Here is a 14,866-nt window from a genome sequence, read left to right as displayed (position 1 = left end):
ATGCGAAATAAAGAATTTCGTGTACTTTATTGTTCTCATTAGTAGAATTACCTAAAATAGCGTACAATACTTTATTATAAATTACGGGTGGCAATATATCACAAAATGTTCTTTGATAATATCTAATCTAAATCTATAACATTATACAAATGTAATATCATCTATATTTGGATATTGACTAATATTAAGTGAATTAGCTACTTAACACAAAAAATACCTATTATCGAGTTATTCAAGTAAAACGTACGTTTTAAATGTTTCCTGTTAAATTGCATCAAACGGAATTATTACTATGTAGATGTTTAATTTACTTATAATTTGACTAGTTAATACCCGCGTACATCGTTTGCAATGTAATAAATTCTTCTGAACCATTTTCTATATACTTTGTATCTTTATGTGTATGGCACACATACAGCCTCATGTAAAAACACAGCTGTGTTTCATAAATATTATAAGTGGTTTGTAAGTAGGTATAGTATGATTTCGGGTGCTGCTATTGAAGGGTTCGGGTTTAAGTGACATAATAGACTGATTACAATAATTATAAAGAATTGTATTCATTGAATCATATATATTTTATTATTGCAAACGTAGATATATATATGAGAATAAGAATAGATACAAAATGATATATGTATCGGTAAAGGGCTGACAGCTAATGTAAAGTTGGTCTGTGTATAAAAGAAAAGGCAATGTTGAGGCAAGGGTATAGCAAGTATAGGGTAGGACTATAGGTAGGTATAGGTTTAGTATAGCCCTATTATGTCTACAGTATTTTCAATCCGCTTGAGAGATTTGACATAAAGCATAAATTACACTGATTTACGGTATATTATCAGGGCCTGATTTAGAGGTATGGAGGCCTCGGGGCAACAAAAGAGTGGAGGCCTCCAAATTATTTTCCAAATAAAATGACCAATTTTTCTCAGTCGAGTTTTTCAATCAATAATTTATTGTGAAACGAAATAGATTCTTTTAGTATTTAACAAATATATATCATATGTATATCAAAAGGAAAGTTGTTTACTAGTCCTTGGTTGTTCAACATACCTTGTTCTTTAAAAGAAAAAAATAATTGTTATCTTTCATTCTTTTTTATATTTTTTTGATTATTGTTATTTTGTGTGTTTCTGTGTGTGTGTGTTTTATTAGTAATAAATGTTATGTCTATGTCCAGTCAGAATTTAAAACATTTCTTATTTCGAAGTCTCTAAAGTGGGGGCCCCTTTTTCGGCCCTGTATATGAGCGTTTGAAGTGCGTTTAAGCTAGATGCTGGTCGAGGTCGTATTTAATAATAACAAATTAACGAATAAATAATAATGTAAATTAATTCTCGCGCTCCATTATTCTATGACTACTGTTTTTAAGAACAAAAAACGCAGTAGGTACGATATATGTATTCTTATTGCATGTCTTTGTTTGAGTAAAAAATATTTCACTTTTTATGGTTGATCAACCGTACGATTGGACCACGACATATAAACCAAGTGCAGATCCAGAATTTATGTCAGTATACACAATTTTGTGTTTTTATAATGTATCTGTATAAGTAAATTCTATTTTATAAAAAAATCTATTTAAAAATTATGATAGGTACCTCAAGACCATGTTTCGCCCATGAGAGAAATAAAAACTGTGTTGAAGGCAAATAACTAAAGTTTTAAATAAGTGTCAATAGTTAAGTAGTAAGTAAATTAAAGTTGATTTCCTACTTCTATATTATCATAGTATTATGATAACCCCTTACTATCCTCCAGTAGATATATTATAAAAAACAACTGTTAACAAGCGTATAACATTCGCGTCTACATTGTAATTAGCTAATGTTTTAATTATAGGGTATGATTATACCTAATTGCCTAATCAGTAAATACAGCATATCCGTCTATTATTGTGAAGCTATATTTTTTGATAGGTTTTAAAAATATCTACACAAAAATGTACGATTTCTCGTGCTAGTCTAAATTGCTTTAACGACATGTTTTAATAAATTTATAAGTTCTGATTTGTAGTAATTACATTGCAACATATGACCGATACATTTCTTACTAATAATTGTTTTTTATAGACAATAAGTTCCTTTTTCTTCCCATTATTATTTCTCGGGAACTCACTCCACTAACATACTGACGGTGTTAGTCTATGAAAAATTATGCGAATATTCGTAACACTTTTCAATTGTTTATGACAAAATTTTTATCCTAGTTGTTGCCATGTATTTCATAACAAATATGAATTAAGTACACAATTTAAAAATAATTCCTGTAGCACACAGCCCTCAAATCTGGCAGCATCTCCTCGCTGTTGCGATTAGCAATTATTATAATAAATATATTGCAGTGTATTGTTATCTATATGATTATAAGAGCAATAGCAGTGCGAGTATAAATAAATAGCATGTTGCTTTATACTGTATACACAAGTATAGGAAAAGTTTTACGTATATATTAATTAAAATACACCGTATTCCCTGAGTACTATTTATATATCTTTTAACTGCGTGAGTATCAAGTGGGTCGCCACTCGCCACTCACGTCTCCACTCTCCGGTTTAACCAGTTCATCGTCAGACATTATAGGGGAAGGTTGTGTCATATTTGTTATTCATTAGCGGAGATTTTCCGACAATTTATCAGTGAAAACATGAATGTTGAAGACTTTCTGCCTCATCAAAAGACCACTACATTGGTATTTTTTGTAAATGGAAAAAAGGTAAGGAATGCCTGTGATAATTTATTATTATTAAGTGTTTTATTAATTAATTTTCCATTAATGAACACGCTTATTAGGTGAAGGAAAGTAAAAAAAGAGCTGCCTGTGCACGAAATCGTAATATACTTCGTGTAATTATGCAGATTTAAACAGAATCTTGTAAAAATAATTTAAATAATGTTTAAATTTCAATCGGATTAAAAACAATTAGATACAAATACTTTTAGGATCTTCTTAAATGTTTTGACTGCAACATGCAACTTTTTTTCTATTATTCTTAACAAATTGAGTTTTGTGTATGTAATATTGTTTTAATGCTTACAATGTAGCATATTTCTACTTGGCTTTATATAGATTATTTGATGTAAAATATTTAAATATATTACACAAAACTAAAAAAAAATGTTCACTATAAACTGTATCTCTAAAACATATTTGTATTCCGATTGATATTAATTATTGCGCAATCTGTTAATAATAAAATTATAATTACATATTTTCGTTTTCGTACGTTTTTTTGTATATATATAATATATATATATATATATATATAATATATATGTTATCTGACACAGTTGTGTTGCGAAAGCCATGTGATATCAGATATCCAAGTCTGGTATGGTAACTCTTTACCTAACATAAATGTATTATGCACCACGAGAGCTGTTATTTAGTCTTCCACAACACAGGACTTCTCTAGTGTAGGTAGTCTGAATAAATTATAAAAACTATGTTTAGTTAAAAAAAAATTGTGTTTGTATTAATAAAAATATTCATTATTATAACTAATGTTCAACAACAATGTTCTACAATTGTGAGAGTGTCGTTCTTTGATCTCAAAGAACTTAATATGTATGCAACTCGTTTCAGGTGATTGAGCCGCAGCCAGATCCTGAATGGACGTTACTATGGTATTTGAGAAAAAAGCTTCACCTAACCGGCACCAAGTATGGTTGTGGAGAAGGTGGCTGCGGCGCCTGCACAGTTATGATATCGCAATACATCAGAGATTTAGATCGAATCAAGTATCCTTTTAAGGCATTTCTTTAATTTATTTACATTTAGGGCGCAAATGAATTAGTTGTGAGGTCGACCTTCAGTTATATTTTAATACGCTGTCCTAGCCTAGCCTAAAATGGTAAAAATAAATGCTTAGTATCGAATTGAATTAAATCAACTATCGATATAGGTACCTACTCTTCTTTTGCTAAAGAATTTTATTTAAAAAACGTATGAGATATCACTTTCGAAATCAACCACGAAACATGAGACTTGAATATTCATGATCAATAACAGTAGTACCCTTATTTTGCAATCAGACACTTCTCAGTTAACGCATGTTTGATGCCGCTATGTGCAGTTCACGGAATGGCGGTAACAACAGTCGAAGGGATCGGTTCAACCGAGGATAAGTTACATCCGGTCCAAGAAAGAATTGCTAAAGCACACGGTTCACAGTGTGGCTTTTGTACACCTGGAATTGTTATGTCAATGTATGCGTTACTTAGGACAAAAAATAAAATCGGTTATAACGATATAGACACAGCCTTACAGGGAAATCTCTGCAGATGTACCGGATATAGACCTATCATAGAGGGATTTAAAACGTTCATGGAGGAGTGGGAATATCACTATGACATACAATCTGATGGAAAACAAAATAAATCCCCTTGTATGATGGGGAAAGACTGCTGCCGTTTGAATAACCGAGAAAAAGATGAAAATGAATCTAGGCTCTTTAACAAATCAGAATTTACACCATATAGTCCAAGTCAAGAGCCAATTTTTCCTCCCGAATTAAAGGTTAATAGCAACGAATATGATTCGATTTTAACATTCTTTAGAACTTCCAACATGACATGGATTCGACCTGTCACAATGGAGGAATTACTTGTATTAAAGAAACAGTTCCCAACCAGTAAACTCGTTGCGGGGAATACCGAAATTGGCGTGGAAGTAAAATTTAAGAAAATGGTTTATCCAATACTGATATCACCGTTATTATTAAAAGAATTGAATTTCATACGGCTTACAGAAGAAGGCATAGAAATTGGTGCTGCTACCACATTAAGTGAAGTTATGTCATTTATGTCGGATTTTATCGCAAAAGATAAAGAAAGAGGGCAAAGTTTTGACGCCATTAAAGATATGTTGCACTGGTTTGCAGGGACTCAAATTCGTAATACGGCATCTTTGGTAGGAAATATTATTACAGCAAGTCCTATTTCAGATTTGAATCCTATACTTTTGGCTTCGTCAGCATCACTTATTGTCAAAAGTCTAGATCGAGGCGAGAGAAAAGTTTTAATTGACAACAGTTTCTTTAAAGGATATAGAAAAGTAGATCTCAGTGATGATGAGGTTGTGTTATTCGTACAAATACCTTTCACAAACAAAGATCAATGTATAAAAGCATATAAACAAGCAAAACGAAGAGAGGACGATATTTCTATTGTTACGACAGCTTTTTATGTTGAATTCGAAAAGGATAACTTAAGCATAGTAGATGCAAAGTTATGCTTTGGAGGTATGGCTCCTACTACAGTATGTGCTATAAAAACGTCTAATTTAATGAAACAAAAAAGTTGGGATGAAGATCTCCTAAGATCCGTTTTCGATTCTTTAACTGAAGAATTTCAGTTAGACAGCTCAGTTCCGGGAGGAATGGCTGAATACAGAAAATCGCTCTGTCTGAGTATTTTTTTCAGATTCTACTTACATGTATTGGAAACAAGAAGTATTAATGGTACAAGGCCAAGTAATTATAATTTGTCTGGAAGTGATCAAATTCCTGCTCTTCATCCTAAAAGTTCTCAATGTTTTGAGATAAAAAATAATTCTCGAAATGTATATGATGCCGTTGGAAAACCGATTGTTCATGTGTCTGCTCTCAAACAAGCTACTGGAGAAGCAATCTACTGTGATGATCTTCCACCTATGGAAGAAGAGCTTTATTTAGTTTTGGTGTTTAGTAAAGAATCTCACGCTAAAATAAAATCTATTGATGCAAGTCAGGCTTTGTCAATGCCAGGTGTGGTTGCTTTTTTTTCGGCAGCAGATATAACAAAGGATCATAACAAAATGGGTGCAGTTGTAAAAGATGAAGAAGTTTTTGCTGAAGAGATCGTTACAAGTCGATCTTGCGTCATTGGAGCAGTTGTAGCAAAAACTGAGCAAATAGCGAGAAAAGCAAAAGATTTAGTATCAATAACGTATGAAAAGCTAGAGCCAGTTATAGTAACTATCGAGGATGCTATTGCTCATGAGTCCTATTTCCCTGACACATATAGAGAACTTGTCCATGGAGATGTAAATGAAGCTTTTAAACAATCGGATCAAATAAAAGATGGCTATGTAAGACTCGGTGCACAGGAACATTTCTACCTAGAAACTGTATCGGCGTTTGCCGTGAGAAAAGAAGATGAACTAGAAATAATTTGCAGTTCACAAAACCCTGCCGAAGTTGCGGTAAGTAATGTTGATAATAATTTTTAATAATTAATATTTTGTAGAATTCACCACATTTCGTTATCTTTTTTTAAATAAGTACCTATCGATTGTAATTTCTTGCAGCTCACAGTTTCAGAGGTTTTAAATGTACCACACCACAAAATTTGTGCCAAAGCTAAACGCCTTGGTGGTGGTTTTGGCGGTAAAGAAACAAGACCTATGATACTTCTAGGACCAGTGGCGGTAGCCGCTTATCGTTTGAAAAAACCGGTCAGAGGTGTCTTAGATCGAGATGAGGATATGCAAGGTACAGGATACAGGCATCCATGTTTGATAAAATATAAAGTAGGTTTTGACAACACCGGAAAAATTAAGGGCGCTCTATTTGATGTTTATGCCAATGGAGGAAATTATTCTGATATATCTAGCTCCGTAAGTATTTCATACAATAACTTGTAATACATATCTAAGTTAATTAGAAGAATGTATTATTAATATTAAACATGTATCGTGTATATTGTATAATCCTTCTAAGCATATAAAGTTTAATTTCAGATGTTGGAGAGGCTTATGACGCATCTTGATAACTGTTGTAATATACCTAATGTGCAGATAAACCTTAACTTGTGTAAGACAAACACTCCCTCAAATACAGCGTTTAGAGGTTTCGGAGCACCTCAGGCCATGTTTGCTACAGAAAATATGCTAAGAGATATAGCAACAGCGTTAAACAAAGATTATGAAGATATTTTTAATGTAAATATGTACCGCGAAGGAGATTTTACTTTCTACGATCAAGAACTAATACGCTGCACCGTATCTAGATGTTGGTCCGAGTGTATTGAATCCTCAAATTATTGGCAGAGAAAGAAAGAAGTTGAAGAATTTAATAGGTAAACAATACTTTAGGATTCACTATTGATTCAATACAATCTGTCCTGCGCCCAATTTCGATTTAATTAAAGGTTCAGTGGGTAATGTTAATTTTAAATATGTATATTTTACCGATTATTTTCCAGATCGAATCGGTGGAAAAAGAAGGGAATTACCATCCTACCAACAAAATATGGAATATCGTTTCAAGTTGATGTATTAATGCAGGGAGGTGCATTAATATTGGTATACACAGATGGTTCAGTCCTCTTATCCATCGGAGGCGTAGAAATGGGACAAGGACTCTTCACTAAAATGATACAAGTAGCATCGCGCGTCTTAGAAATCGATGTCTCCAGAATTCACATCAGCGAAATGTCAACAGACAAAGTCCCAAACAGTTCACCTACGGCTGCTAGTGTCAGTTCAGATTTATATGGAATGGCCGTATTAAATGCGTGCACAACTATCAAACAACGTTTGGAACCAATTAAAGCGAAGAATCCAGAAGGTAAATGGGAAGATTGGGTTAGTACTGCATATGTTGAACGAGTCAGCTTGTCTGCTACTGGCTTCTATGCCGCTCCGAAAATAGAATTTGACCGAGTTACCAATTCTGGTCGCCTATTTGATTATTACACATTTGGAGTGGCGTGTTCCGAGGTTATTATTGACTGCTTGACTGGAGATCATCAGGTGCTGCGTACTGATATCGTCATGGACCTTGGGGAGAGTCTTAACCCAGCGATAGATATAGGTCAAATTGAAGGAGGATTCATGCAAGGATATGGTCTATTTACTATGGAAGAAATGTTATTTTCACCGACGGGTGAAATCCTGTCACGTGGCCCTGGGGCTTACAAAATCCCGGGCTTCTCAGACATACCAAAAGAGTTTAACGTGTCTTTACTGAAGGGCGCTCCAAATCCACGAGCTGTGTACTCATCAAAGGTAATTTTTATCATGATTGTGGTCAAAGACCTTTTACCAGATAAAATTAAAAAAATACGTAAATAAGATAAGATAAGTTAGGTTCATTATCTTAATTTAATCAAATAATTTCTTGTAATACAAAATTTTAACGATTCCATGTGTTTGATATGTCTGCGAGATGTTTATTAAGCGTGTATTAAGGAAATAAATCTAAATATTTCAGGCAGTAGGTGAGCCACCATTGTTCCTCGCTGCCTCCGTTTTCTTCGCGATAAAGGAGGCTATCAAATCAGCACGTTTAGATGCAGGTGTCGATGCAGATTTCGTATTGGAAGCGCCGGCTACCTGTGCCCGAATCAGAATGGCGTGTGAAGACCATATCACCCAACAGGTAATAGTCTATATATTTATATTTAACTAGCTGACCCGGCAAACGTCGTTTTGCCATGTATATTTAAAAAAAAAAATAGGGGTTGATCGTAGAGGGGTAAAAAAAGTAACGGTTGTATGTATTTTTTAATGATGTATCATAAAAAATAGATATTAAAAATTTTGTCTAGAAAATAAAAAATAAAATTTAGGGGTGGACTACCCCTAACATTTAGGGGGATGAAAAATAGATGTTGGCCGATTCTCATAGATACCGGATAAGCACAAAAAATTTCATCAAAATCGGTCAAGCCGTTTCGGAGGAGTATGGCAACGAAAACTGTGACACGAGAATTTTATGTATTAGATTTTTCTTTTATTGTTTATTATAATCCGTTTCTTGACAATGTATATTGCTGTCGTAAAGTTTTATGTGTAATTCATAAAAACGCCTCAAAGTGTTTTAATAACCTTACATTTATTAACTAGCAACCTGTCTCTGTCTTTGCACATGACTGACATTTTTGAATATTTTGTGATTAAATATAGCCTTACTCGGTAGTTATGTAGCATTTTAATGGTGAAACTCGGTAGTTTGTGAGATAATTCGTTACCAACATACAATAATACAACGTTCCTCCTTTATATTGTAGATAGAATATGGATAGATTAACAAACAAATATGGTGGCGCGAGGCATATTCTGTTCAACAAATCAGCGCGCGAGGTGCGATCCGTTTCAAAAGTTGACGGTTTCACTTCGATAGATTACAATCTACCGAATAATAATAAGTAAGCAGTGCGTTGAGGTTCACAATCTTTCGACAGTTCACAATCTCGCGAGATAGATTCCAATCTAACGGTGTTTACAATTTTACGGTGACATATATACTAATGTTTAAAAGACAAATGTATATAATTTATATTTTATGTACTATGGAAGCTCACTATAAAATAAACTACTAGCTAGCTCACTATTAAATACTGGCTTTTTGAAATTTACATAATAAATTCTAAAGTAATATTTTTAAAGCCTAATGTTTACATAACTAATTGCAGTTTGCCAAGACCCGCGTTCCTTTTAAAGATGTAGTCTGTCCCCTAAATTGGAAATGATTAGTGGAGAATTTGTGTTTGATTAATTCTTTAGATTGTACATTGACCCGCTTGACATACCTACAAGTTATATATGTTAACGTAAATTTGTAAACACCGTTAGATTGTAATGGTAATTGGTAGATTGTACTACACTAACTTAGTTATCATTCAAACTTCTTTGGTCAATTACAGATTAATTTTACTTCCCAACAATTTCATATAACTACCGAATAATAATACGTTAATTTGTAAGCAGTTCGTTGAGGTTCACAATCTTTCGACAGTTTACAATCTCGCGAGATAGATTACAATCTAACGGTTTTTACAATTTTACGGTGACATATACAAATATTGTATCGTGTTCTCGTGTTTTGCGTTTTTGACGTGAATATGGTTATATAATCCAAAAGTCAAAATGATATTGAAGTTCGGGAATAGTTTGGCGTTGTAGTTTCGAATCTATCCTATACATTCAAAATTAAATATATAATAATACCACTAGAGAGCTAAAGGTTCAAAGAATTTATTACGATAAATGACAACAGTAGAGTAGTGTTGGCCTTGTGGATCCCCGGCTGTGAACCAATGAACTTTCTTTTTATGTGCGCATTTAACATTCACGTAAACGGTGAAGGAAAGCATCGTGAGGAAACCGGTTGCCTTAGGGCTTAGACTAAAAACGTCGACGGCGTGTCAGGCACAGGAAGCTGATCACCTACAGATCAGATACAGAAATTTGAGGCCCAGAACCTAAAAAGGTTGTAGTGCCACTGATTTATTTATTTTTTATTGAAATGACAACAGCGTCGCATTGCGCACGGTGGAGGGGCAGCGCCGCCATTTTGAGACAAGCAGTAAAAATAACTTTTGACTCGAAGAAGATACTATGTCCGTTTAGGTTAACCACCAACTGTCAAAATCTATCATAACCCGTTACCCAACCCCGTATTCACATACAACACACGATCATGTCATGACACAGCCACACCCCAATTTTTTAATAATAATAACTACTTCAATATCTCTTTTCACTAAATTATGTAAATTAACACACAGATTATTAACATAATCTATGTAGAATGTGATTGCGTGATTATTTGTATATTAAGGTATTGTTTTTATAGTTTTCAAGTAAAATATATCTTTATTACAACCGTAAAATGAAAATAGTTTAGAAAAAAACTCGAAATATTCTGTTTTAATTTACGTGTAATACGTCAACCTAATTTTATTATTCTTATCCAAAAAGTCAAGTGTGTCAGGCACAGAAGCCTGATCACCTACTTGTCTATTTGAAAAGCAAACGATCACAATACAGATACAAAATCTACAGATCAGATAGAGCGTATAAGTAACTAGGCAGTAAAAATTAAAATTGTAATGTCAATGTCAGGTAACGCTAAATATTACATAGCGATTTGGACGATCAATTCTGAGTTTTACTCACTAAAATAGTTAATAAAATGTGGTTTCATTAAATCTATGTCAATATTTACACGTCACTACGTCAACGACTATGAATTTATTCTATGTTCATAAATTTCAATGTTAAAATATTCGTTATTTCAAAAACGATTCAGATTCAATATTATTGAGCTTTCTCTAAGTCTGTATGCGTTGCGAATATTGAAAGACGACGTTAGAAGTAACTATTGAAGTTGGCACATTTTTGAGTTAGCCAATAATAATAATGAAATTGATATTTACTTCGCAAAATTGTGGAAGAGCGTTTTATCCCTTCAGAAATAAACAATGGTTTAGCGACTTTACATAAGTGTAGTTAGCACACTTTACGTTAATAACTCGTATTTGTTAGCTCTTAATTATTATTTATTATATATTAGTATGCTGGGAACCCTGTAGATACAATATACATATTTTTCTTGCTCACCAGGGGGCTTAGTCAAGATACCTTAACAGTACTGTATGTAAAAAGTCGAAAACTAATTTTATATGAAAATTTGTCGACATCAACTGTCATTTTTATACAAATTTATTTTACTTTAATTTATTTACCAAGCATAATATGTTGTTTACGCAACACAACAAAATTGGGGGCACTATGAAGGTACATTATAACCAAGCCAAAACATATATAGGTAGATAAATAATTATTTAATTTTAGAAAGCGTTTTGTGCGCATTCAAAATGGCGACGCTAGCTGATACAAATTACAAATCCTGTTTGATGTCTCATTAAATATTGTGCAATCACATAAGTAACAACAACATTTTTTAAATAATTACACACCGCCTACAATAAATAAAATCTTGCGCAATTATAATAAAGCAATCTAATTTAGGCTTTATTACCGTTTCCACTTAATCTCTTGTTAGTAAAGAGATTTATATTCCATTCCTCATTAAATATACCGCAATTTCTTAAATTTAATTTATTTGAATTTTTAAATTCTCACATCTCTCCTGTCATTACTAGACTACGCTGATTCGAAAGTTTATTGTTCCAATTCAATTGTTTGGTAAACTGGACCGTCTCCAAAATTTCTGCATCTGTTTCATATTCGGTCATGGGCGTGAGGCTCACTCATATTCCATCCTAAAACTCCTTCTTACCTCAAAAACGATTTCCGATTTATAGTATCTCATAGCTATATAAAGAGTGGCGTAAAGTTTCTTGCCAGTTCTTCTTGCCCGCTCTACGCCCTTGACTTGGTAGTAAATGTAAATTTAGAATTAATTTAACTTTTTTCTGACGTTCATAAGTGTACTTGTTTTTGTGTTACCTTTATGAATAAAGTTATTTGACTTTATAGCCAATGCTCTTCCGAGAACTATATCCTTGAAATCCCATCTTAAAACTCTTTATTTCTTGGCGAATCCTTAATGGAATTCACTTCCCGCCCCTTAGCTTCTTCTCTATCTCCCTTTAAATCTCGACTGTACAAGCATTACCTGTAAACATCGTGTCCCTAACTTTCGTACTAACTGATCTTACTGAAGTTATCGTGATTCATGTCCCCATTTCTTTTTCATGTGTCTCCTTAATGTCGCTTTTATTGTCTACATGTTTTAATTACTTTGTTTTATTTTATCTAAGTAATTTTATATCTTATGTAGTTTTGCACTGTTTGCGCTCACCTTATCTAATAAAAAAACATCACAGTGTTTGCTTGGAAGAGATCGCTCGAAAGCGATTAGGCAGTTTCCCTCATTTTTATTAAATATTTTAATTGTGCTGTATTTGTGTATTACTGCAGCAAAGTGTAAATAAAAAAAAAACTTGAGCTACACAATTTTGTATATAATCAGGGTAAGGTTCTCATATACATACGTTCTCGATACTGTACGCAGAAGGATTTCCGTATGTCCACAAATTGGATTAATATTGCACGCTAAGACTTTGAAACTGAGGGTCAAACTGTATTCTTCAAGCATGCGAAACAAAAGCATTTTCTCGTCAGAGTTGAAATCAAACTGTCATACGCCAGCAATCCCAGTATTACTTTACCAGTGTATTTGTATGGAGAGTATTAATTTTGCGGATCTGTTTTTAAGTGTTTAAGATAATTTATGATTGTTATCTGTTGTGTTGAATTATGCTCTTGGTGAATAAATATTATTGTGTTACAGGTTAAACCAACTATAAAAAATGTCGGACGACCGTGGAATGTAAATCCGTAGAAGATCCAAAATGGCGATGACAATTATTGACAATGAAAAATCAGATGCGTTTTAGTAATATTATATTTTCTTATTTAATCTTTAAAATATATCTAAGGTTTATCACGTTTTTTAGTTACCGATAAAAATAAAATAATAAATGTGTAATATATTGTTTTATCTAAAATATTTTTATAACGTAGGCTTATAAGATAATTGAGAGGCCTATTTACTGGAGCGCATTTCAATTTAGTTTATCAAAACTTATTAAATAACTTTTAATTGAAATGTTGTTCGTTCTTGTACTATTAAGTTTTTATGTATAAAGCTTATTTCTTATTTTTATATCATTTGTAATCGATCAATACTAAGTATCAACCAGACTTCATCATAAAAAAAACAAAAGACAAATACGTAAACCTCTGCAGTGCATTTTTTATTTAAACAAAAGTGGACCAGTAATATACTTTTTTACATTTATTTATTTTACAGAATAATATAATCTAAATCATGATATGTGCTTAGAAAACTGTTGTTTGTATTAATGTTACCATAGCTTGTTTAGGAGCGCAACAAATGCATATACAAATAGTTTTTTAATTTTCTTTTTGTGTTGCTTTTACGTTCAGCGTTCTAATGAGTTAATAACTGACCGGGTAGTCCATTTTTTGCCGCGGTAGCAAATATCTCAACGTTCTCTCGCCATAGACGTTGTTTGCTCTCGATGTACAGAGCTGTACTTGCGTTACAGCTCCGGTCTGTACGTCATGCTGCAATGAAAAAAGTGCTTAACTAGAAGTCATTTATTTACTTTTTCTGTTATTTTTTTTTTGTTTAAGTTAATACTGCCTAGTATTTTGCAGTGTTTAAATATTTACCATTCATCATTGTTATATGAGTCTAGCACATTTCTCGAGACAACGTGCTTGAGTATTTGCAATTGGAGGTTATATATTATAATAAAAATGTATTTTATGATTAGCCAAAATATATAGTATATTTCAACGACGTATGCTTTAGTATATGGCCAACTCAAATGTTTCAATACGCAATAATAATGATAAAGACTCAAAGTTATACGTTAGACTATGGTAATAATATAGTTAATATCCTTTTTCATATAATCTAAGGGTGAGATTCAGAAAGGAGACTGTCAGTATCTAATACAGTTGACGTAAAGGCTTTAATTGGGTTTAGAAGGCGGTTCTAATATGTTTTATATGTGAATGATAATGTATCTGTTAATTTAATTAATAAAATTATTTACATCTTGCTTTTGATATCTTCTAGTGTGACCCTGAACAGTTCATATTATAGAGATAAAGAGTTCGTCAGTATAAGATAAGAATTATTTATTCTTAACAGCTTGCCTTTATTTATTTAACACTTCGCTGCAAAAATCAGTACAAATTATTTTCAGGCAACATTCGTTCCACAACTGAGCGTATTTAAGGCAGTTTTCGCCGTACACCACCACTATGTGGTTACAGCTACCCACTGAAGTATTTCCGGACCTTTTGTCTTAGGGTCCTTCAAGAAAAGAGCGTACCAATTCTTAAAAGGCAAAGCACTTGCGAGCCTTCTGGCAATGTCAGTGTTCATGGGCACTTAAAATCGGCTGAGCCTTCTGCCCGTTTGCCCCTTTATATATAAACAAAATGCTAAGGACAAAATGCAGTGAGGGCAAGAAGTGCAAAGATTTTTAGCTTAGATAATATTTAAAATAGCTTTTTTGTAACTTCAGTACCATGAGTACTTACAAAATATTTTTTTTTAAATATATCTTTTTTAATTAAGAGCTGTGTAGAT

General features: G+C 32.8%; 1 protein-coding gene across 1 annotated transcript; it reads left to right on the top strand.

Moving 5' to 3' along the window:
- The first annotated feature begins 2,497 nt into the window (after positions 1-2,497).
- On the top strand, positions 2,498-14,330 carry LOC125050950 (xanthine dehydrogenase-like). Its single transcript, XM_047651046.1, has 8 exons — positions 2,498-2,715; positions 3,586-3,740; positions 4,035-6,183; positions 6,289-6,597; positions 6,721-7,058; positions 7,185-7,989; positions 8,195-8,362; positions 13,028-14,330. Exons 1-8 carry the CDS (start codon positions 2,647-2,649, stop codon positions 13,076-13,078), a joined length of 4,044 nt encoding a protein of 1,347 aa, XP_047507002.1. The 5' UTR covers positions 2,498-2,646; the 3' UTR covers positions 13,079-14,330.
- The last annotated feature ends 536 nt before the right edge of the window (positions 14,331-14,866 follow it).

Source organism: Pieris napi, chromosome 7, assembly GCF_905475465.1.
Source record: "Pieris napi chromosome 7, ilPieNapi1.2, whole genome shotgun sequence".
NCBI classification, from domain to species: domain Eukaryota; kingdom Metazoa; phylum Arthropoda; class Insecta; order Lepidoptera; family Pieridae; genus Pieris; species Pieris napi.
This window is presented reverse-complemented; position numbering and strand designations above follow the sequence as displayed.

Excerpts from the sequence above, each read along its gene's own strand:
- LOC125050950 (XM_047651046.1), top strand. The coding sequence starts at position 2,647 with ATGAATGTTGAAGACTTTCTGCCTCATCAAAAGACCACTACATTGGTA. Across the intron at positions 2,716-3,585 it reads TTTTTGTAAATGGAAAAAAG|GTGATTGAGCCGCAGCCAGA; the intron begins GTAAGGAATGCC and ends AACTCGTTTCAG. Across the intron at positions 7,990-8,194 it reads GAGCTGTGTACTCATCAAAG|GCAGTAGGTGAGCCACCATT; the intron begins GTAATTTTTATC and ends TAAATATTTCAG.